The sequence below is a fragment of the Oryza glaberrima genome, chromosome 3 (assembly GCF_000147395.1).
Source record: "Oryza glaberrima chromosome 3, OglaRS2, whole genome shotgun sequence".
Taxonomy (NCBI): domain Eukaryota; kingdom Viridiplantae; phylum Streptophyta; class Magnoliopsida; order Poales; family Poaceae; genus Oryza; species Oryza glaberrima.
In genome coordinates, this window is record NC_068328.1 from 208938 (window position 1) to 232166 (window position 23229).

General features: G+C 46.8%; 2 protein-coding genes across 2 annotated transcripts; both read left to right on the forward strand.

The window, feature by feature from the left end:
- The first annotated feature begins 389 nt into the window (after positions 1 to 389).
- LOC127768244 (putative glycine-rich cell wall structural protein 1) lies at positions 390 to 1327 on the forward strand. The gene has a single exon (XM_052293781.1). It carries the CDS (start codon positions 498 to 500, stop codon positions 1092 to 1094), a length of 597 nt encoding a protein of 198 aa, XP_052149741.1. The 5' UTR covers positions 390 to 497; the 3' UTR covers positions 1095 to 1327.
- A 13933-nt stretch (positions 1328 to 15260) lies between these two features.
- On the forward strand, positions 15261 to 17645 carry LOC127768527 (scarecrow-like protein 6). The gene is made up of 2 exons (XM_052294121.1): positions 15261 to 15284; positions 15962 to 17645. The coding sequence occupies exons 1-2, from the start codon at positions 15261 to 15263 to the stop codon at positions 17378 to 17380; spliced, it is 1443 nt and encodes a 480-aa protein (XP_052150081.1). The 3' UTR covers positions 17381 to 17645.
- Positions 17646 to 23229: the final 5584 nt, after the last annotated feature.

Sequence of the window (23229 nt, forward strand, 5' to 3'; positions counted from 1 at the left end):
TTTTCATATTTTTTTTAATAAGACGGACGGTCAAATGTTGCACACGGAAATCAAGGGTTTGCCTTTTTTTTTTTTTGGGACGAAGGGTGTATATATATATATGCTCGCTAGCAGAGTACTTGGCCTCCAACTCAATCGTCCTTGCGGCCAGCTAAGCTACCAAAAGCCCACTAGCTAGTAGCACTATACTCCAATGAATTAATGTACTCCAGGCCAGCTAGCTAGCTAGGTCACTAGTAGTAGTTACGCTGTAGTGATGTGAGCTGCACCTAAGATGAAATCCTAGTTAAAATCCGATTAGTTAATTAATTAGTTAAGTGATGTGGTAGCTGGTTAAGTAATTGAAGGTACTCCGCTAGTACCTCCGATCCTATTATAAATATGAGTGCACCCCTTGGTCGATAGATGTATCTGAATACACTGGCTAGCAAGCAAAGCTAGGTAGAGGGCAGGCCATAGATCGAGATCGATCTGCAGGTGCAGTGCGGTGGGTGGGCATGGCGACGAAAGCTGGGGTGATCGCCACGCTCCTGGCCCTGAACCTCCTCTTCTTCACCTTCTCCGACGCGTGCGGCTGCCAGTGCGGCTCATGCCCTAGTCCCGGCGGAGGAGGCGGTGGCGGTGGCGGTGGCGGTGGTGGAGGGCGTGGAGGTGGTGGCGGGAGCGGCGGAGGTTCAGGTGGGGGTTCAGGTGGTGGAGGAAGCGGAGGCGGAGGTTCAGGCGGAGGTGGAGGCGGCGGTTCAGGTGGAGGAGGAAGCGGCGGCGGAGGTTCAGGCGGTGGAGGAAGCGGAGGCGGAGGAGGAGGAGGAAGCGGCGGCGGCGGGGGAGGAGGAAGATGCCCGATCGACACGCTGAAGCTGGGGGTGTGCGCGAACGTGCTGAATGGGCTGATAAACGTGCAGCTGGGGACGCCGCCGCGGCAGCCGTGTTGCAGCCTCATCCAGGGCCTCGCCGACCTTGAGGCCGCCGTGTGCCTCTGCACCGCCCTCCGCGCCAACATCCTTGGCATCAACCTCAACCTCCCCATCAACCTCAGCCTCCTCGTCAACTACTGCGGCCGCTCCGTCCCCTCCGGCTTCCAGTGCAGCAACTAATATAGCTGCTGCTCCATTCTACTTCACTGCTTGCTACACACAAGAACGTACGAAGAACGACCACCAGGCCACGTACAACTATATATCTATCTATGTCTAATTTGTTCCTTGTTCAAATCATCATATGTATCTGCGTGCCTTAATTTCCTCCTTCATCCCGTAAATTAATGAGATATATATGCATGCATATGATTCAGTTCCACGACGTAATTAAAGCATGCTTCATTCGTCTACTTGTATATGTGTATCTGCATAATTGATTAATTAATTTGTACTCGATGGATCTCATCGTATATGCATCAGTACGTACTGCATCTCGTCTTTTCTGCATGCCTGTTAATTCTACACGTACTGTACTAGCTAGCTCTTGTTCGATCCATCGGTCCCAATCGTTTGTACTAGCTACGTACTGTCTTGTTCGATTGTTCCTCTCTCTCTCTCTCTCTCTCTCTCTAAAATAATGTGTGTGTGTTTTCACAACACAAACATATAGTATATTACTCCTCCAGTCCTTCCTGTTAGTATAGACTATTAATATTATTAAAGATCGCATGCATATTAATTATCCATCAGCACTCTACTTCACTTCTTCTCTGAGACAAATGAAATATGTACGGACCTCAACTCTAGCGGGCGCTACATTTTTATCACTTAATATATAAGCTTATAGTATATATATACCAACGTATAATTAATCTCGCAATTGCGTGCGCTTCCATGGAATTAAACATCTGCAGGCTGCAAATTAAACTATTCTACAAATCTAAGCAGGGCAGAATAACTAGCTAGCTACTATAGCTAGCCTGTGGCCGGGCTCAATTATTATGCAGATATACTTATCTTCAAATTATGTACAAGTTCCGTTAATTATAAGAAATTATATATGTAGGATGCATGTGTGCATGTGCGTTTTTAGGCCTAGTGTATACGCACGCGTATATTTGAATGCAAGCGATAATTTGTACTAAGTTTTGGACACCGGCCTAAATTAAATTAAATTAACCTGGTGACAAAGTAATTAAAGTTATGATTATATATATGATTGAACGCACAAGCTAATCTCTGTCTCAATATCATACACACATATAGCTTCCCCGGGCTTAATTAAGGGGCGTAAATTAAATTAATGACTTTCGGCAAATTAAACAAGCAGTCCTCATATATGCTTACCTCAGCATGCGTATGTATAAATAACACAAAAAAAAACTATATTTTCAAATCAGCATGAGAGGGAGGAGTGTCGGTAATACATATATATTAATTATATATATATGTGTGTGTTCCTCAAGTAAAATATCTAGGATCCATGGTCAGATGTGGCTGCTGTGGTTTAGCTATCGGGAAGGGTGTTTTGTCTGATTAGAGCCGATCTATGCATATATGCCACCCATAGTATATATGATGAGACATGAGCTGCTAAGTTTGACAGCTTGTCTCCTACATTTGCATGCCTGCAACTGCAAATGCATCCAAATACTTGCTCTAGCTGCATACATGCATGTTGAAAGATCATCAATCGAGTTTTGCAGTGCACAAATATATAAAGAGGCCGGCCGGTTAACTAACCATTTAATCTGCAGTAAATTATTGGATGTGCAGCATGCATGCATGCATGATTAATTAATTGCACACACACAAGGATCTGATGAGTATATAGGCAGGTACGAATGTACGATCGAGCTAAACGAACATATATAATTAAGGACTAGTAGTACTATTCATACACGTACATATGGGGCACGCGTATGTCTAAAGTGTCAACTATTGAAGCTGACTAGTCGAACGCTAGCTTAGATCGAGATCGATCGATTCCTAGGCTTTTGTCGCATGCAGAATATATATATGTCGTGCAGGGTACGTTCCCATGGACGCTCGTTTTAATTTGTTCAAAGTAATAAGATAGATATATAAGTGCCAGTATTTTAAAAAGTCGGTACTGATATTTATCGACTTTTTTTTTAAGGAAACAAACTCAATATTGATTTGGAACGCGCACGGGCTCTGGTGGATAGGAAACCACCCTGTCTGTTTCGGTTTTAGTCAAAAAGGCACTGATGTGTTGTTAATTATGTGGTATTGAGAAAAAAAATTATTATTGTGTTATAATCTAGTTCTGTTAAAATTAATTTGTATGCGCGATAATCCTTTTTTTAATGTAAAGAATAATATTCCAATGTGCTGGAGAGATATAACATTCACCATGCACATATCAAGGAATTAGAACTACGAATTAGGTTATTGTATCACCTGTAATGTAATTTCAAATTCAATCCCCCAATAGAGAAAGAAATGGCAAGTCCAGCTGCACATACGATAATATTCTAGTTAAATTTTGTTTCTTCCTCAATCTATATATTTGATATTATATATATGTGCTGTGATAGATGGTGATGTGTTATATATATTATTTGGTTTTCTGAGAGTTTGTTGTCAATAATTATTTTAACCATACACCTGTAATCTTACTAATATAAGAAAAGGGGATCGTTGGTCCGCTTCCTACCCTCCCTCCCCTCATATTGCACATGGCACATCATCACTGTGTCCCGAAGAAAACTAAGGTCCCGTTTGACACAGTTGTAGCTCTAACTTCACCTCTTCTGGAGCTGGAGTCCAGCCAAACGGTTTTAACTCCAATAAAAAATGAGTGGAGCTGGGTAGAGTATATATTCTCACAAAATGAAGTATAGAGGTAGAGTTGGGTTTAGATAGCTCCACAACTCCACTCTAAACCAAACTCCTGGAGTTAAATTTAGGAGTTAAAGTCCTAGCTACCAAACGGGGCCTAAGCGGTTGGTAAAAAAAAACATAGTTACCGGGAAAAAAAAAGGATGGATCGTGTGCATTAGGATTGATATCCACACTCCTAGTCTATTTCCATTTATATGTGTCTATTGTAATGCATGCATGGGCATATATATATTATTAGTATGGAAGAAACATGGAAGATTAAAACACTTTCTCCATGTACAGCCGCAAAGCATGTAAACAAATTAAATAATGAAATGAAATGAGAGTAGAGATAAAGATGTGCTGTGATCAGCAGCTAGAGCTAGCAGGAGAGGATGGTGGTGGTACGATATGGTTGGTGCCCATACATTTATCGATCGCGATGGATGGAGGCGGCCAAGAGTTAGCTGGATGGAAAGGGCATTCTTCAGAATGATAAAACTATATGATCCAGGATTTGTAGTTTAGCGCAGCCCGTGATGGATCGGGGCCTAGCAGTGCAATGATCGATGGAGTAGCGCCAGCTGCTGCTTTAGTTTCTCTAGTTTGTAGTGTTGCCGGCCCAGGCAACAAGACGTCGATCGAAAAGATAGCAGCCAGAGCAGGTCCCCTTCAAAATTCCCTTCCACCACCTGCTAACCTAGCTAGCTACGGATCGAGTATCGATCATCTGCTTTAGTTGCTCATCCGTCGTCAGATCGATCGACTTTTCTTTGCTGGCCAGCCATGCATCATATCTCGATCGATTTAATTTGTCTCGATCTATCCTTGCATACATCTCGATATGTCAAATGCATGCATATATTCTTCTTCATGTATATCATCGATCGTGCGCAAGTGATTGTGATCTGTGATCTACTAACTACTCCAACTTCCTCCCTCACTAAATTAATGTAGATAACTTGCTAGGTTAATTCCTTAATTTTCTTTAATTTGTGTGTTTGCTTTGACTTGTTTTAATTTAATGATGACTACAGAGATGCATCATATATGGCTCGATCTGCATGCCGCGCCAACCTGATCGACCAGCCCAGGCCCATAAATATATATGGTTCTGACTGATCGATCGAGATCTCACAAATTAATCTCGATCATGCATACATGTGTGTGTGTGTATATATAGCTAGCTAGGAGTAGTAGCTAGCTAATAATCTGTACGTTAACTGGAATATATGTAGTATAATATAATTCCGCTAGATATTTGGCCACTTTCCAAATACAAACAAAGCAAGCTCTGAAAGCCATCAGGAAAAACGTACAGTATCGGCTAGCTATATATTCAGCTGCATGCATGCTGCTTGTATACATCATGCATGACGATGATCGATGATGATAACTAATAGCTTGGCCACCAGCAATTGCTGATCCAAGAGAGACAACCACAGATTGCGCGCAGCAGGAGGCGTCAATATAATCGACTCCAGTACGTATTCTCTTTGCTGGCTAGCTAGCTGGGCTCCTAATTTGGTTTTGACTGAAACGTACACATATGCATACAGTATTACAGTGCATGCAGCCGCAGCTAGCTGGTTACTGTCTTACTATTAGCTGTGTGTGTCTTGTTCCTTCTAATTAGTTGATATTAGGTTATTTCATAATATTCACGTTATATGCTTATGTACTCGATGTACACGGCAAACTGAATAAAAATATAGCTAGCCCCTTGCGACATATATATTGCTATATCTTCATCAATACTACTACACTATATATGTATTCTTATTCGAAAAAAAATACTACTGTGTATTAATTAATGCAAACATGATTCCGTGTTATAGTCGTACTAACCAGCTAGCTGATCAATCAATGGCAAAATTTGTTACCGATCACTCAACGTTCATGATACTACGAGACATCCAAAGAACACTTATTATTTGCTAAATAACACTAGGAAAACTGCTGGATACCAAACACATTATTTTATTATATCTGATATATAGGGAGAGAAATAGCGTGGAAAGTATCAAATTTCATCTGTGCCTATCGGCTTGTAAGGCGACTAGTAGGTGTGTTTAACCAGACCCAGATCATTCTTACTCTCCCTATCTAGTCCATTCTCACCCCTTTGGTCTGTATCCCATTTGAATTAGATCCGATCGGGTTAAAGAAACATGACTCGTGAGCAAACATGTCTTTTCTTAAAGTTTCTCTCTTCATTTGTATCAGATATATTAAAATAATACATTTGATGTACATCAATTAATTATCATATTTTTACGGTGTCAATAATAAATTTACATTCTTTGTGTGTCCTCCTGCAGCAAGATCGTGACCTATGAGTGTTATATATGTAGCAATTCTTAACATGAATGTATATTGCACTTACTTGGGCTGGACATACAGTCAGGCGGAAAGGCCACGTACATGCCCAACTGATACTCCATTCGTCCCCTAATATAAGGGATTTTGATATTTTGCTTGTGTCCACTCGTCTTATTTAAAACAATTATGTAGATATAAAAAATAAAAATTTATGCTTAAATTACTTTGGATAATAAGGTAAGTCACAAATAAAATAAATAATAATATTCTAATTTTTTAATAAGACGAATGATCAAATAGTGCAAGTAAAATATCAAAATCTCTTATATTAGAGAACGGATGGAGTATATAATTATATGGGCAATAAGATATGATGGCCGGCCAGCCCTTGAATTGGATCAGTCATCAGTCCTCAGGATCGTACTAGAGTGGAGTAATATATACTCTTAGTTAAGTTATGGCCAATACTCGATACCACATCAAATTAAATTGTCGGACATCAAGGGAGTCCAATAATCCCTCGACATTGATCAGCCAACATGCATGGCCAGCGAGTACAATAATCTATCTTTTTCACGATTTTTTATTTTTCATGCTGACCATATAAGCACCCGCATGAAAAAAATCTCTATTTTAATTTTATGGATCTTTTGGTGCAAACGGCTGGCTCAACCGCTTGAAAAAAAATATTTTGACTGTTTAGAAAAATCTCTGTTGTAGTAGTGATGGCAACTAGCTTATAACTAAATCGAGCAGCATGAGCACGCACGCTATACTATACCATGTAGTTTGCAAATAGGAAGCAAATTAAAGTACTGTAGCAGCTAGTAGCCTAGCTAGTAAGATCCAAAACAAATAATGATCGCAGTTCATGCATGTGACCCTGCTGAAGATGGATGAATGAACATATATGACTGACATATGTTTGTACTGGAGCACACTTTGCAGTACATACATGCATGTTGGGTATCAACTCGATCGATCGAATCGTACGTGCATATATAGCTATAGCATTCTGATCGATTCGTTCGTTCCTCTCTGCATGTACAAGGCAAGAAATTCATGTGAGAAGACGATCGATCAGTGTAGGAGTATATATTTTCAGTCTAACAGTAAGAAATGATGTTGTAAAGCCTCAATGGGGTCATGCTTTTTTTGTTTGTATACTCATACTAGTACTTTATTACTTTGTCACGCCCCGAACTAGCCCCGAGCGGAACTAGCCCGTGACGCTCCAATTTAACCCGTTAATCGATACCAGTCCCAGGAAACAGTGCTGGTATCACAGGATCATCCAGCCCATGCAGAATGGCCACGACTAGAGACCTTAAGGCTTTCATAACAAGGCATTTCGAAAGCCGACACAGGTTCACCATATGCCAATGAGAGGGGTCCCAGACCAACACCAGATTAGGTCCCAGACCATACTGTGCCAGGAAACCCGAGGGTTCTTCCCGACACCACCCCGTTGAATCCACATGTCTCTTGGCATCATGGCTTCCCCGATTAGCTAGTTACTCAGCCAGGGGTGTCCCATTCCACCCATGTGGTCGCACTTGTCTTATGTTCGGATGAAATTCCAAGGAAACGGTCCTTAAGTGCAAGAGCGGGAAACCGTACACCCGGTACGTTCCCCGGTCCGCGATTTTGGAAATTCATTTAGTTCGCAAGCACCGACCCAGGTGTCGGGTTTTCCAAGTCTTTTGTAAAACCCAAGTTTTACCCAAGATGTTTCTCAGTTTTTAAGTTTGAAGGCGACCGTCGATACTCGTGCAGAGTGCATGATTACCGAGGCGCAACTAGGTGGTTACAAGGGAACATGGTATAACAATTAACAAAGGAAGGATCAGATGCAATAAGCTAGGTAGGCCCATCGGTCTGCCTTGCAGACGGGGCAAACAGATTAAGTGCAATCCTATCAATGCATAATATTTTTCAAGCAACATAATTAAGTTCAAATATAGGCTCAAGATGTTCAAGGGTAGTTTGCCTTGCTCGAGATCTTGAGCTTGATCCTCGAAATCCTCGCACTGCGGGTCTTCGGGCTCCGAAACTACACGCGAAACGGGACAACTCAACAAACGGCGAAAATAAAGCCCTATTATTGACCTCTAGCGTGCCATTAGATAGATCTCGAGATTTGAGGGGTTTTGGAAGTTGAACGGAGTCAAACGGACTTACGGATGGAAAGATATTGAATTTCTAAGATTATTGGATTTTTGGTCTAAAGGAAAAGGATTTAAATCCTTTTTGAAAATAAAAAGAAAAGAAGGAAGGAGGGAGGGAAATTAGACTTTCCTTGGGCGGCTAGGACGCGGCCCGAGAGAAAGGGGCGGCTCGGCCGAACCTAACGGGCCGGCCGGCCCGAGAAGGCGGCCCAAAGCACGCGCACGGGCGGGGAGGGGAGAGGAAGCCGATGGGCCGGGTCCATCCCGCGTGGTCCCGAGTGGGACCCGCTTGTCGGCGACTCGGCTCACCGTGAGCGAGGTGCACGCGGGGCGTGCTAGGGTTTGAGGAGGGAGGCGCGGTGCATGCGCGTGGTTCGCGGAGGACGCGGATGCGGCGGGCCCACGCGCAGCCTCACGGCTCACCGCGGACCATGCGCACGGGGGGAAAACGGAGGGAGCGGCTGGCTGGGTCAGCCGATCCGGTCAATGCCGAGGTGGCTCCGACGTGGCGCCTACGTGGCTGCCACGCGGGCCGGCTGGAGGAAGACGAAGGCGCCGGCCGCGAATGGACGGCGGGCGGCGGCGGTTTCTCCGAGACGCCGTGCGACGATGAGGGGCGACGGGGCGTACACCGGGATGACGAGGGAGAACGAGAGGGAGCGAGCCAACGGCTTGGATTCGCCGGAGGGAGTCCGTCGGCGGCGGATTGCGGCGGCGGCAACCGGCGGAGAGAAACGGGGGAAACGGCAACGAGGTCACGAGGGGCCGATTCCCGGCGGTGAGAGCATCTACGCGGTTACGGGAAACCCACCCCTTGCGCCGGATTAGGAGGAAACGCATCGAGGGAGGTCGGCGACGAGAGACGCTTCCGAGCTCGGGCGGCGACGACGGCGAGCACACGGCGAGCGACGGCAGCAGTCGGGGCGGCGCCAGCTAGCTACTGGGGTACTACACACGCTACTAACCGAGTCTAAGGGGAGGAGATGGATCGAGGAAGGAGAACGGGGGAATGCACTACCGAGATGAGGCGGGGCGCTGTGACGAGAGGCCGACGGCACGGGAGTGATCTCTCCGGCCTCGGGCCGGTGAAGAGGAAGAAGATGAGCGCCCGGAGTGCCCTTCCGCGTCCTAGCGCGCACCGGCTCCTCCGGCACACGCGACGGCGGCGGTCGGCGAGAGAGACAGAGGGACGGCAATGGCGCGGGCGAGAAAAACGGGGAAGATTGGGAGGGGAAAGAGGAAGGGAGGGCGCCTGGGTTTATAGGGCGGCAGTGTCGGTTTGGAAACCGACCTTGGGCGGTCAAGGCGCGAGCTGGCGCTCGGCGCTCGCGGCCAAAACGGCGACAGAGGCGGATGACGCCGGCGGGGAAGAGGAAAGGGAAAAAGGAGGAGGGAAAGGGGGCTTGCCCCCTTGCCACTTTGGGGAAAAGGAGGAGGAAGAGAGGGCGACGCGGCAGAGGGGGAGAGCTCTGCCTCCGTCCCTTGGAGGTTAGCGCGCGGAGAGAGGCCGGGCCGAGTCGATGACGACGGCGATGACGGCGGGGGCGGTTTGGAACGGAGCGGCGACACGGACGGCAGGCGCGGGCAGGCGCGGCAGAGGCTGATGGCGGCGGCGACCAGGCGGTCGGCCACCACGGCGCGCGCGCGGGCAGAGCGGGGGGAGAGAGAGAGAGAGAGAGATGGGGAGGGAGGGAGAGATGGGCCGAGAGGAGTTCGGCCCATCGAACCTGAGGGAGGCAAAATAGACTTTTGCGGAGGGATTTGATTTGGGAAGGATTTGGATTCAGGATTAAACTTGACGATAGATCGGGGATTCAGATCCGGAAAGGCACGGAGACTGACAGCAAGCGAAGAAACAATTTTCGCAAATAGGGTTTTTAGGAATTACATTTTCCCGCTATGCGCCACGACAAAACGGGCGCTAGATACTTGTAGGTAGAAATATCATACTCCATTCTTTCCTAAATGTTTAACGACGTTGACTTTTTTAAATCTGTTTGACCGTTCGTCTTATTCAAAAATATTTGTGAATATTATTCAAAAACTTGAGTAATAGTAGTATACTTAACAGTGAATCAAATGATAAGAAAATAATTAATAATTGCTTCTCAAACGGCACGGATGAGACAGTGCGTCTCGTCCGGTCGGAGTATGTGCAATGTATCAGTCTTTGAATTGGTTCAAGGTTGGCACCCGGCCAACGGCTTTCAAACGGCCACCCGGGCCTGGCTGATCCCATCAACCGCAGATTTTTCAAACATCGAACCCATTCCACAACAGTAATTTTACAAGCATTAGTCAAACAAAACTACGCTAGGAATCACCTCACATCCACCCATGACCGTGGGCACGGCTGTTCGAACAGTTTAATAACCTCTGCAGAGGGGGTACACTTTACCCACACGACATTACTAACCCGGATCGCCCAGCCCGTGCAGAACGGCCACGTCTGGAGACCTTGAGGCTTTCATGACAAGGCATTTCGAAAGCCGACACAGGTTCACCATATGCCAACGAGAGGGGTTCCAGACCGACATCAGGTTAGGTCCCAGACCATACTGTGCCAGGAAGCCCGGGGGTTCTCCCCGGCACCACCCCGTTGAATCCACATGTCTCTTGGCATCATGGCTCCCCCGATTAGCTAATTACTCATCCAGGGGCGTCCCATTCCACCCATGTGGTCGCACTTGCCTTATGTTCGGATGAAATTCCAAGGAAAACGGTCCTTAAGTGCAAGAGCGGGAAACCGTACTCCCGATACGTTCCTCGATCCGCGATTTTGGAAATTCATTTAGTTCGCAAGCACCGACCCAGGTGTCGGGTTTTTCCAAGTCTTTTGTAAAACCCCAAGTTTTACCCATCGTTGGATATTTTAAATTTGAGGGGAGGTGTCCCGATGCGCGTGCCCAAAGGCCCGTGCATCGAAGCACAACAGTCGACAAAGGAGGTTTAAGTGTTCAATAATTCAAGGAGGGTAATTGCAGCAATTAGGGTTAGGGCCGGCAGGCTATCTCGCAAGCCGCGGCCGATTTACTTGCGTTAATCCTATTCATGCAATATTTGCGGAAAAGAAATACTTAGATTTAAATTATAGGTGCAAGATAATCAAAGGTGACTTGCCTAGCTCGAGATCTTGAGCTTGATCCTCGAAATCCGCGCACTCCGGGTCTTCGGGCTCTGAAGCTACACGCGAACGAGACGACTCAACAAACGGTGAAATTAAAGCCCTATTATTGCCCTCTAAGCGTGCCATTAGATAGATCTCGAGATTTGAGGAATTTTGGAAGTTGAACGGAGTCAAACGGATGTATGGTTGGAAAGATATTGAATTTCTAAGATGATTGGATTTTTGGATTTATTTAAACCCTTTTTGAATTAGCAACGAAAGAGGGAGGGGAAACAGACTTCCCTCGGGCGGCTAGGGCGCGGCCCGAGAGTAGAGGCGCGACTCGGCCGAGCTAATGGGCCGGCCGGCCCGAGAAGGCAGCCCAAAGGCACGCGGGAGGGGAGGAGAGAGGGAGCCGGTGGACCGGGTTCACCTCGCGTGGTCCTGAGTGGGACCCGCTTGTCGGCAGCACGGTTCACCGTGAGCGAGGAGCACGCGACGCGGCGCTAGGGTTTGGAGCGGGGTGCGATGCACGAGCGCAGCTCACGGTGGGTGCGGATGCGGCGGGCCCATGTGCAGCCTCACGGCTCGCGCTGGACCGCACGCGCGAGCCGGGCGGAGGGGAGCGGCGGACCGGGGTCAGCTTGACCCGGTCGCGGCCGAGGTGGCGCCGACGTGGCGCCTTCATGGCAGCCACGTGGGCCGGCGAGAGGAAGACGATGACGTCGGCCGGAACGGATGGCGGATGGCGGCGGCGAGCGGCGGGGCGATCTACAGTGATGCAGGCAAGGGCGAGCGCACCGGGAGGTTGCACAGGACGAGGGGAGATGAGCCAGCGGCTCGGATTCGCCGGAGGGGCCTCGACGGCGGTGGATTGCGGCGGCGGCAACCGGCGGCGAGAGAAGGGGGAAACGGCGACGGCGCGACGGGAGATCGATTCGGGCGAGCTAGAGCATCTACGCGACTCCGGGAATCCGTTTCTAGCGTCGGATTGGAGGGGTCATCGCCAAGGAAGGCCGGCGACGGGCGGCTACTACTGAGCGCGGGCGGCGACGGCGGCGAGCCTACTGCGAGCGACAGTGTGGCTTGGGGCGGCGCCAACTAGGTACTGGGGTACTACTCAAGCTGCTACTCAAAGCTAAGGGGAAGAGATGGAGCAAGGAGGAAGAACGGAGGGATGCCCTACCGAGACGAGGCGGGGCGCTGTGACGAGAGGCCGACGGCACGGGAGTGATCTCTCCGGCCTCGGGCCGGGGAAGAGGAAGAAGACGAGCGCCCGGAGTCCCCTTCACGCGTCCTTCGCACGCACCGGCTCTCCTGGTGCTTTGGCGACGAACGGCGGAGGTGCAAGCAGGGTGGAGCGACGATGGTGCGTTGGAGGCGAAAGGCGAAAAAAAGGGAGTTTGGAATGGGGAAAGGGGCTCGGATTTATAGGGGCGACAATGTCGGTTTGGGAGGGAGGAACCGACATTGGGCGGTCAAGCCAGCAAGCTGGCTCTTCAGCTAGTGGCCAAAACGGCGACAAGGAGGATGACGCCGGCGGGGGAGAAAAAGAAGAAAAGAAAGAGGGAAAGGAGACTTGCCTCTTGCCACTTTGGGAAAAGAAGGAAGGAGAGAGAGGGCGACGAGGCAGTGGGAGGAGGAGCTCTGCCTCCAACCCTTGGAAGCATGCGCGGTGGTGGCGGGGCTAGGTCGTGACGACGGCGATGACGGCGAGGGCGGTTTGGAAGGGCGCGGCTACAGGGCGGCAGGCGCGGGCTTAGGCGCGGCAGGCGCTGACGGCGGCGACGACTGGCCGGTCGGCCACCACGGCGCGCGCGCGCGGGAAGCAACGGCGCGGCGATTTGAGCGGCATCGGCGGGAAGCGGTAGCGAGAGCAGAGAGGGAGGGAGAAGAGAAAGAGAGAGCGAGCTCTCTCTCTTGCTCTGCGCCTGAGCGGTGCACGTGCGGGCAAGGATGGAGGAGGAGGGAGAGATGGGCTGAGAGGAAATGGGCCGGGGAGAAGAGATCGGCCCACAGACTCGAGGGAGGCAAAATAGACTTTTCGAGAGGATTTGATTTGGGACAGATTTGAGATTAGGGTTTAGATTCGACGATGGATTGGGGATTTGAAATCTGGAATGGCATGGACACTGCACAACAAACAAGGAAACAATTTTTGCATTTAGGATTTTTAAGAGATAGTTTTCCCACTAGGCGCCACGACGGAACGGGCGCTACAATATAGCGGAATTGAGTTAATTAATATCGTATAATTTTCTTTTACTGTTTTATGTTGCAACAGAATCCAAAGCAACAATAGTATATATATACTGTAACGCTAGCTTTAAGGGCCACGTACTTTTCTTTATTTTCTTTAGAAACATAGTAGTACAAACCAAGCGGTCACAACATTTTATTTTGGTAAATGATGATCGATCAGCAACGTATAGCAAGTACAATAAAGAATCTCCCCCAAAAAAGAAGGTACAATAGAGAATCGCTATATATATATATTTACTCTTAATATATAAACGAACAAGTACAACATACTACTCCATGATTGTTTGGGTGGAAGGCATCCGAAGCTTATACCAACAGTACTCGATCCCTGGGCCTGGCTGGCTCTACGTTGAGGCCCAACGGAAATTAGTGGACTTGGGCCTGCCTGCCTTGTTCGGCAGGGCACTCATATCTAATACTAGTCTAACATTGCACCTCAGCTTTTTTATGTTTTGTCTAAAATCACAACCCTTACTCCGAAAACCCTAATGGGGCGATCAACCCAACATTCCTTTTTGGGCCAGATTGAGCGCTGTCAGATTTTCTATTTTGGCCCAGCACATGTTGGCATGTAGTATGCTATTTCCCTTTTTTTCTGTTTAGTGGTTCTCTATTTTTCTGGACCAAGCCGAATTCAGGCAAATGGGCCACCCCGTGTGCACCTTTTCTTTTCTCAAATTTATATGTAGATACATATAGATACTACGTATAAAAATAAAGTTTATATGTATAATATAACATTCCTATACGTAAAGGATGACGGACCGACTATGCATCAGGCACGCCCCTTAACGCCAAAATTGGATATCGTACCCCTTCTAGCTTTCAATACCGTACAAACAACCCACCTAAAGGCCTGAACTGGTTGTATGGTTTCCACTCGGTTTTCATACACTTGAACGACATGTTAGATGCCACTATAGAAAGTTGTGAGCCCCATGTGTTAGTCCGATACATCATTCCTCATCCTCTCTTACTCTCTCCTCCACTTTCTATCCACTTGTCGTATCGGTGTCTATTCATGATTTCCTTCTCATACTCCCTTTTCCTCTCTCATCCTCTTACTCCTTGGGTTACATGTCCTCTAGATCAACGCAGCATAGGAAGGCAAGAGACGGTAGTGAGGCGCATGAGGAGAGATCCAATCGTGGCGCTGGTGCATATATGCACTTCGAGCTTGACCAAGCGACAGGAAAGCTGTCATCTATAGCTGTCCACTTCCGTCTCGTTGAGCTCTGCCACCTAAGATCGAGCTCTAGCTCTGCCTTGCTGAGACCTACATCACCGAGTTCAGCTGTTTCTTCCTTGTAGAGCTTGTACTGCTTAACCTCTGCCTCCTCTGTCACCCCTGCTCGCTCAGGGAGAGATAGGGGAAGGAGAGCAGGAAGGAGGAGGCAAGGGAACATATCTCAAGCTTGTGCTCGCCGGCGCTCAGGAGGGTGATGTGGGGGTGGGGGAGAGAGCGCTGCAGCTTACCAGCTCTCGAAAGGGCGAAGCGGGAAGGAGAGATCGAGCTCGTTGACGTTTGGGGACGTGCGTGGGGTGGTTGGGGGAGGGGCAACTAGGGAAAGGGAGCCCGAGATCGGTGATCGGGGGAGTGATAGTGGAGTGTGAGCTTGAGCTCATCTATCGCTGGCGATGATCTCTCATACAGATGATCGGGTGATGGGAGGATAATTGAACAGTATTGAAAGTTTAGAGGGTGTGAACTACCCGATTTCTTGAAGTTTGAGGGCGTATTTTAGAGTAATCGAAAATTAGGGGTGTCAAGTGGACTTATCCCTATTTCTTAATTTTTCCCAAAGACACACTCGGAGCCTCATCTTTTCGCTTATGCTTATACTTATCAGCCAAAAATTAAATTTTCAACCTTAAATTTGGAGTTAATTTTGTTGTTTTTTTATCGAAGTTTATTTTTCAGCCTTTGCTTTTAAATCGCTAAGAACACGTATATAAAAGTTTTATTCACAAATTACTAATTGAGTCTTGTTGCTTGCGATCGGCTGTCATCCATCTAAAGTTGTACACAGTGAATTTCAAATCCTACTGTTGCCAAAAAAAAAAAAAAAGGGAATCTACTAGCGCTGCTACTGCTCCATTTAGATGGATGCAACTAGCGGAAAGATGTAGGAAGAAAGAAATATAATGGCAGTGATGTGGCATTATAAGAAGTGCATGCAGTAACCTTTCCGTTTTGTAAAATTGAACCTTTTGGCGTACGTTGGCGCGTCCACTGAACCGGACGGACGACTCATAAGTCTCATAGATAGATAAACCGAGTCGAGGGGAGGACCGGAGGAGCAACCAAATTAAAGCTGCCTACGTGAGTGTGAGGGGAGTTAGCAGCTTCTTCTTCTTCATTCACCCTGACTTCGCCCGGCCTCCGCCCGCCCACCCACGCGGCCTCAACGCCGCCGCCGCCGCCATGGCTCGACGACGCCGACCACCACCACGACAACACCTTCCTCCACTGGGTCATCAACGACCACCACCATCCACTCCTTGATCTTGATGACGTCGACCTCGACTACGCTAAGCCTGCACCTTTCTTCTTTGCTGATCGAGGCCTGCACCACCACCACCCAGCTTCTTCGTCTTTCCCAAACCCAAAGCCGACGGCCGACGACAACACTAGTACTGTGGAGCAGCTGGTCCAGGCCGCCAAACTCACCGAGGCCGGCGACGTCTTGGCCGCCCGACACATCTTGGCGCGCCCGGCGATCAACTACCGCCTCCCCGCCTCCGCCGCCCCGCCTCTACTCCGCTCCGCCTTGTATTTCAAGGACGCCCTGCGCCGAGCCCTCATCTCCGACGACGACGACTCCTCCTCCTCTACACCGCCCCCGCCCCTCCACGAGCCGCACCCGCACGACCTCCTCCTCAAGCTCACCGCCTACAAGTCCTTCTCCGACCTCTCCCCGCTGCTCCACTTCGCCCACTTCACCTGCGTCCAGGCCGTTCTCGACGAGCTCGCACCCTCCGCCTCCTGCATCCACCTCCTCGACTTCGACATCGGTGTCGGCGAGCAGTGGGCCTCCCTCATGCATGACCTCGCCCACCGCCACCCCGGCGTCGCCCTCAAGGTCACCGCCCTCAACGTCACCGCCTCCTCCTCCTCCCATCACCCGCTCCAGCTGCAGCTCATCCACGACACCCTCTCCACCTTCGCCGCCGACCTCTCCGTCCCCTTCCGCTTCGCCGCCTTCAACCTCGACGCCACCGACCTCACCCCCCTTCTTGCCGTTGCCGCCGCCACCGACGCCATTGCCGTCCACCTTCCCGTCGGCTCGGTCCACGCCACCGCAGTGCCGTCCGTGCTTCACCTGGTCAGGCGCCTTGGCGCCAAGCTGGTTGTCTCCGTGGACCGCGGCTGTGACCGCGGCGAGCTGCCGTTCGCGGCGCACCTGCTGCAGGCATTGCGCTCCACCGTGTCCCTGCTGGAGTCGCTGGACGCCATGGGCACGGACTCCGACGTGGCGGCCAAGATCGAGCGGTTCTGGGTCCAGCCAAAGATCCAAGAGTGCGTGCGCGCCGCCGTGGGGGTGGGGGGCGACAAGACGGCGGCGTCGGCGTGGCGGGCGACGCTGGCGTCGGCGGGGTTCGTGCCGGTGCAAGTGAGCAGCATGGCGGAGGCGCAGGCGGAGTCTCTCCTGAAGAAGCTGCCGGTGAGGGGATTCCGACTGGAGAGGCGCGCCGGCTCGCTCTTCCTCCATTGGCAACGCGGGGAGCTTGCCTCCGTCTCCGCATGGCGCTGTTAATTCATCCACTACTCTCTACTAATTACTCCTTATTAATAATTAATGCTCAAATTGTTACTCCTTATTATGCATGCATGTTACTACTACTTAATTTGCTCAATTGCCGTCTTAAGGCTACTTTGATAGAGTACTGTACAGTGACACTCTACTGTTAAATCAAATGGTTTTCTATCAGGTATTTTAATTTGTTTCGTCAAGTTCAGCATCCTAACCTTGATTGGAATGATTGTACAATAAGCATTACATACATAATGCCAAAACGAATAAGTTCATTGCATTACCTGAGAACCTGTGGATACATCCAAAAACTATTAGTGTCATGAAACAGCGGTTGGTTTTACTAACTGTATATGGGGACAAATATACACAAACTTGTGATTAGACTAGCTTCCTGATTAAAAATATTAAATCCTTTTCTGATAGGTTGAGACGAATAAGAAGACATTCAGTATTCTAATATGCGATGCGTCAAACAGCCATCCGAAACTGTCAACTTCTGCTGACTAACACAAAAAAAAGTTTCGAAAAAAGTAACAAGGAATTTCAAAGTACACTCATACCACCTCCACAAATTAATTAAACTAGCAGGTTATTATATATAGATATTTGATGCATTGTGTACTATTTGTGCGTTCAATTTTACAGTTCTAACAGGCTAGTGAATTCTTCAGTCCCACCTCCCGTTTGTTTGATATCAGTTTACCACTCGCTAACTGATTACTAGGTAGTATTTTCTGAAAAATAAAAACGTGTTATTTTATCATCGTGCATACATACATAATCGAGTTTTTTGTTTTAAAAATGTACTATTTTCTCCCAAAAAATTTTTTTTGCCACTAGAAGGGGCATGTGGTTTTAGCCAAACTTAGCTAATCTGATGACTCTGGACCAGGGAATATCAAGATACAGTGAGAACAAAATGCTGTCTTCACGATCGAACCCTTAAGACACCTGGAAAGCAGAATTACACGAGAAGTGCATGTTTTAAGAATATTTATAGACTTTTTGATATTATATGTTAGGAGAACATTACCAAGTTGACAATTGCGGGATGCAGCAGGGATTGGGAATAAAGTGGCACTGGGTTTTTAGAGACAAGCATAAAGTAGCAGAAATTTTTTTGTTTGTGAGAGTGGGATTCTTATTTGCATTATGTGAATGTGACCACCAAAGTGTCTAAATAGTTATATAGCTTCGACAAGCTGTGCATCTGTATAATATGTATATATATTGGTGGTCTACTACTATTGTTTCATCAGATCAGTGAGCGAAGTATACTTATAGCAAATTCGTGTTTGTTTATAGTTTAGTAACTACAGTATCTTACCACTGTTAAGTGTTAACCCAGATACAACCATTTGTTTTTGGTTGCTTCCAAATTTCCAACTTGATAACCTAGTTATCTACAGTTTTTTTTTCTATTTTGGAAAGAAAAAAAGTCAACCTGTAGTTTTGAAGTATATATCTTATCCGACAGCTGGTTCAGATATTTTTCAGTTTTGAAATTATGAATGTATATGTACTGGAGTGTTATGGAGCAGAGGCGTGCCATCCTTACTCAAATATGATAGCATCTAACACAACATAATCGTGTGTTGTTCAGCTGATGAGGATGCTAATTAAGATAGCAAGCAGAACGTAAAGTGGGTGTGCTTTACCTCAATGACGGCAAGCATCTGTTGTCACCAGAATTTGTACTTGTAACTGGAGTACCAAATTCGTCCACGTTGGGGCTGTCCATCCAAGAAATCAAGATGCTATGCGAGGATCTGATGAAGGACTGAATAAACCGATAAGCCTTACCTGTTCCTCATCCATCCTAGCTAGTGTTCTCCGGCCTGCTACTTATAGATTTCCACATCACCACCTGAGATTGAGAACAAAAAGACAACATCAAAGAAATGCTGGCATGTTGGGCCAGCATCGTCAGGATGCTGCCGGCACAACCATGCAAACACAAGCTAGGCGAGTTCGAATAGAATCACTGACCTGTCTCTTCTAACTTCAAAAGTTAACTAAGCTTAAAGTTGGATCATATATATATTGCTCCCATCGGTAAGTTCAGTAATGATCTCTACAACTGAATCACCTAAGGTAATTCCTTCTCCTGACTGTAAAAAGGTATAGCATTAGCCGATAAGCAAACTTTGCTGGATATATATGCTTAGATGTATATGCGGGTTTTCTTTGGGAACGGAGTATTTCTCAGCCATCCATATTAATTTCAACCATTACACAGGACAGGATAACCTAAAAGTCACTTGCAAAGACAGGCGTCTACTTTATTCCCCATCCATCTACTACACTTTAGTTTAGTTACAGATTAGTACCCTGAAGGAATCACTAGATCATCACAAAGAAGTGCAATTTTTGTTTGCGACAAGTTCAGGCCTGAAAGTTGAGAACCCGGCCGGGGAATCGAATCAAAGGGCCTGTTTGGAACAGCTCCAGCTCCAGCTCCACTCCTCCTGGAGCTGGAGCTCAGCCAAACAGTTTCAGCTCCACCAAAACTGGGAGTGGAGTTGGGTGGAGCTCTCTCACAAAATGAACTAGAGTTATGGAGTTGGGTTTAGGCAGCTCTACAACTCCACTCCAGACCCAACTCTGGAGCTAAATTTAGGAGTTGGAGCTGTACCAAACAGACCCAAAGAAAGCCCCAAGAGATGATGAGAAAGGTCTCAGGATATCATACAGGTTCCAAAGCATGAGATGAAATACAGGGGCCAATAACTGAGTATACTAGTACTGACACAACTTGGAAAGAGCTAAAGCTAGGTGCCTTTTCATCGGCACTGACACTAACACTAGACGAAACGAAAAGAAATGGATGTGTCATGGTGAAGTTTTCTCAGATTCGGTTACAAATTCAAGCTTGATACACTACACCACAGTTGCCCAGACTTTTCTTCAGCTCGTGGAAGAAAATGAGACGAGGACAGAAAAAGATTGTGTGTAAATATAGGATCTACTTTTATCCACCCTTGAGATACAAGCAAAGATAATTCAAACACAAAAATGTATTTTCAAAGGTACTAGTGTGAGAGGTTATGGTTTCAGCGCTCAAATCTGAAAGAACGGAATGGATAGAGAACTGAAAGAAGCAGGACAAAAAAAAACAATGTTTTAGTACTCCATACCTATAAATCCCAGCATGAGCCTAACATGGGTAATTCAGCAATCACTTGAACAGCATAGATTGACAGGACACCCATGCCTAGTGCCTGAAGCTTAAATGTTAGTCATCCAATAATTGTACCGCATGCTTGAAGCTTATAGTTTTGAGAAAATTTCATCTATAGCACAAATAGCATTTTACGTTATTTTCCAGTCTTACGAAAAAGAACATGCAAGTTCAACTACGTACGTGTATTATCTGTAGGAGAACTGTAGAAGAATATGTTACCTGGCGAATTATAACTGGTCTGCTTTGCTGAATGCTATCGCATAGGGAATCTTGCCTTCTTTTGCTCTTGAGCTGACAACCAAAAAAAGCAATGCACCTACCCTTCACAGCCAATGGCTGGCTCTATGATGGGTTGGTTATCTTTGGATGAAGATAAAAAATGAACCGAGTAAGTGATCAGTTACCACTCACTGAGCAGCATACAGTGGAATCAAAAGATTTTGTTCTCAAAAAGACTTGCTATCAAGAAGGGCAGATTTCTGAAATGCCCGTATATGTTTAATTTCGATGTTCCTCTTAAGACATCATGTCCTGAATAGACAATCAAGTTCATTCTGCTTTGTAAGTTGTAACTCCACAAGTCCAGATGCATCCTCCTGCCACTTCCCTACCCCCATTAGTTGATGGAAAGAAGACTAGAGTAATAAACAGCAGATACTATACAAGTCCATAAAGCAGGAATAAATCTCTGAAAATTGCTAATGCGTTTACACCAAACCACACGTCCTCCGTAAGGCATCTAGCAGATGAAAAGGGTGAGATGCTCTCTTACCTTCGGGATGAAGGCTCCTCCCATCCAGTTCTAAGTTGTAACAACAACACGTTTATAGAGAATCTATCTCAGACAAAGGAAAGCTTTATTAGATGGTGATAGTAGCGAAAGTAAGACGCATCATGTACCTGGAACGGTTTATTCAGAAGAGTCTACGGATGAGCTAGCGATGGAGAATGGTCGATCGTTGACGGTTGCTGCAGTACAACTCTGAAGCCATGCTTTGAGCATTATTTGATATATATATATATATCTGTACAACCACGAATGAGCCCAGAAAGAACCCAACAGGTTTGAAGGCCCAGAGAGGTAGAGAATGCTTGTTAGGTTGGTGACACAAGACATGACTGCCCATGCGTCAGGAGTATTTTGCGGATCACCAACGACAGTTTGCAGGTTGAACAATTGGTATTGGCTACTACTACATTAACAAACTACTATCAATCATACCAATGCAAGAAACAGCTAGCTAATAGTAAGTGATTTTCCAAATTGCAGGTGATGCTCTATCATTATATTCCAGGGAAACCAGGAAAAACCTGTGTTACAAGGTACTCATGGCAGTTTCTACTACAACAGTTTCTTCGCAAAAATGAGCACTCTTCTCTACCCAGATGGATAATAAAGAACCAAAAAAGGAAAACAGCTAGCTAGTTTGGTAAGCTTATCACATATCATGAACGTATTTTAGGCAAATGCATACCACATTCTTAGTGATCATCGGCCTATCTTTAAGCGCTTTGAGTGCAGGCTGAAGATAAGACGACTTATCAAGCACATTGTTACCTGCAATGCTGTCACATTCGATCGGCACGCACGGCCGCGGGTGAAGATGACCCCTCCTCCAACATCGATCTCGGCGACGGCGAGGGATTCCCTTTAATTTGGTTCAAACTAGCTAGGGCTTGTTGCTTTCAAGATTGAATCTCCTCTCCTGTCCTCTCCTCAAGAAAGAAGAAGAAGAAGAAGAAGAAGAAGAAGAATCAATCAATGTTCAATGCGCGCATGCAGTTACTAGTCCAGTCGAGGAAAAAGCAAATCGATCGATAGGGAAGTAGGAATTCGAGCAGCAATTCAGAATCAGAGATCTGATCCACAGTGCCGAGTGAGACAGAGGGCGTGCGTGGCCGTGTGTGGGCCAAACAGAGGAGAAGAAAATAACAGGGCCCACTACAAATGAATAGCATGAGAAGCCCAAAGTCCACATTACATCCCTCAACTATGGCCCGAGTTTCAACCTCAAACCGGGTATAAATAGACTATAAAAACCAGTGTAAACCGTGTCCCTTACGGTTTGGACAGTGGGTTTTTGTTCTACGTATTGTTTTGACTTTCATGTGATGTCTGCGTGGCACTAAAATAAGAATCGAAAATGAAAGAGCACGTGCCAGTTAGATAAAAAAACTCAAGCGGCTTCGCTCATCAAATTTTAATATAATTTAATTGAATTTGACTAAATTTTGATCAAATTGACATAAATTTGAGAAAAAACTGTAAATTTTGGCCAATATAATCACTTGGGGGTCGAACCGAAATTGCAATCACTGTGCGTAACTACCACTATCGCAAAAACCAAGTAAAAGTTATTGTCTCCTTATTTGGATCAACCCAATATATATACAATGCATACATTTAATAGGATTAGAAATCTTGAGGGTCGAGAATTAAAAAAAATAGGGGAGGGAAATGCACCTGGTATTATGAAACATTAGGAAAAAAAGGTATTATACCCTATAATTTAAAATGGAGGGAGCATATACATATGTGGAGTACTATCTCTTAAGAAAATGGTTTACACTTGTACTATACAAGTTTATCCCATGAACTTAGAGTTTATGTGGGTCACCCACCTCCATGAAGGCTGTGTTTAGTTCACGCCAAAATTGGAAGTTT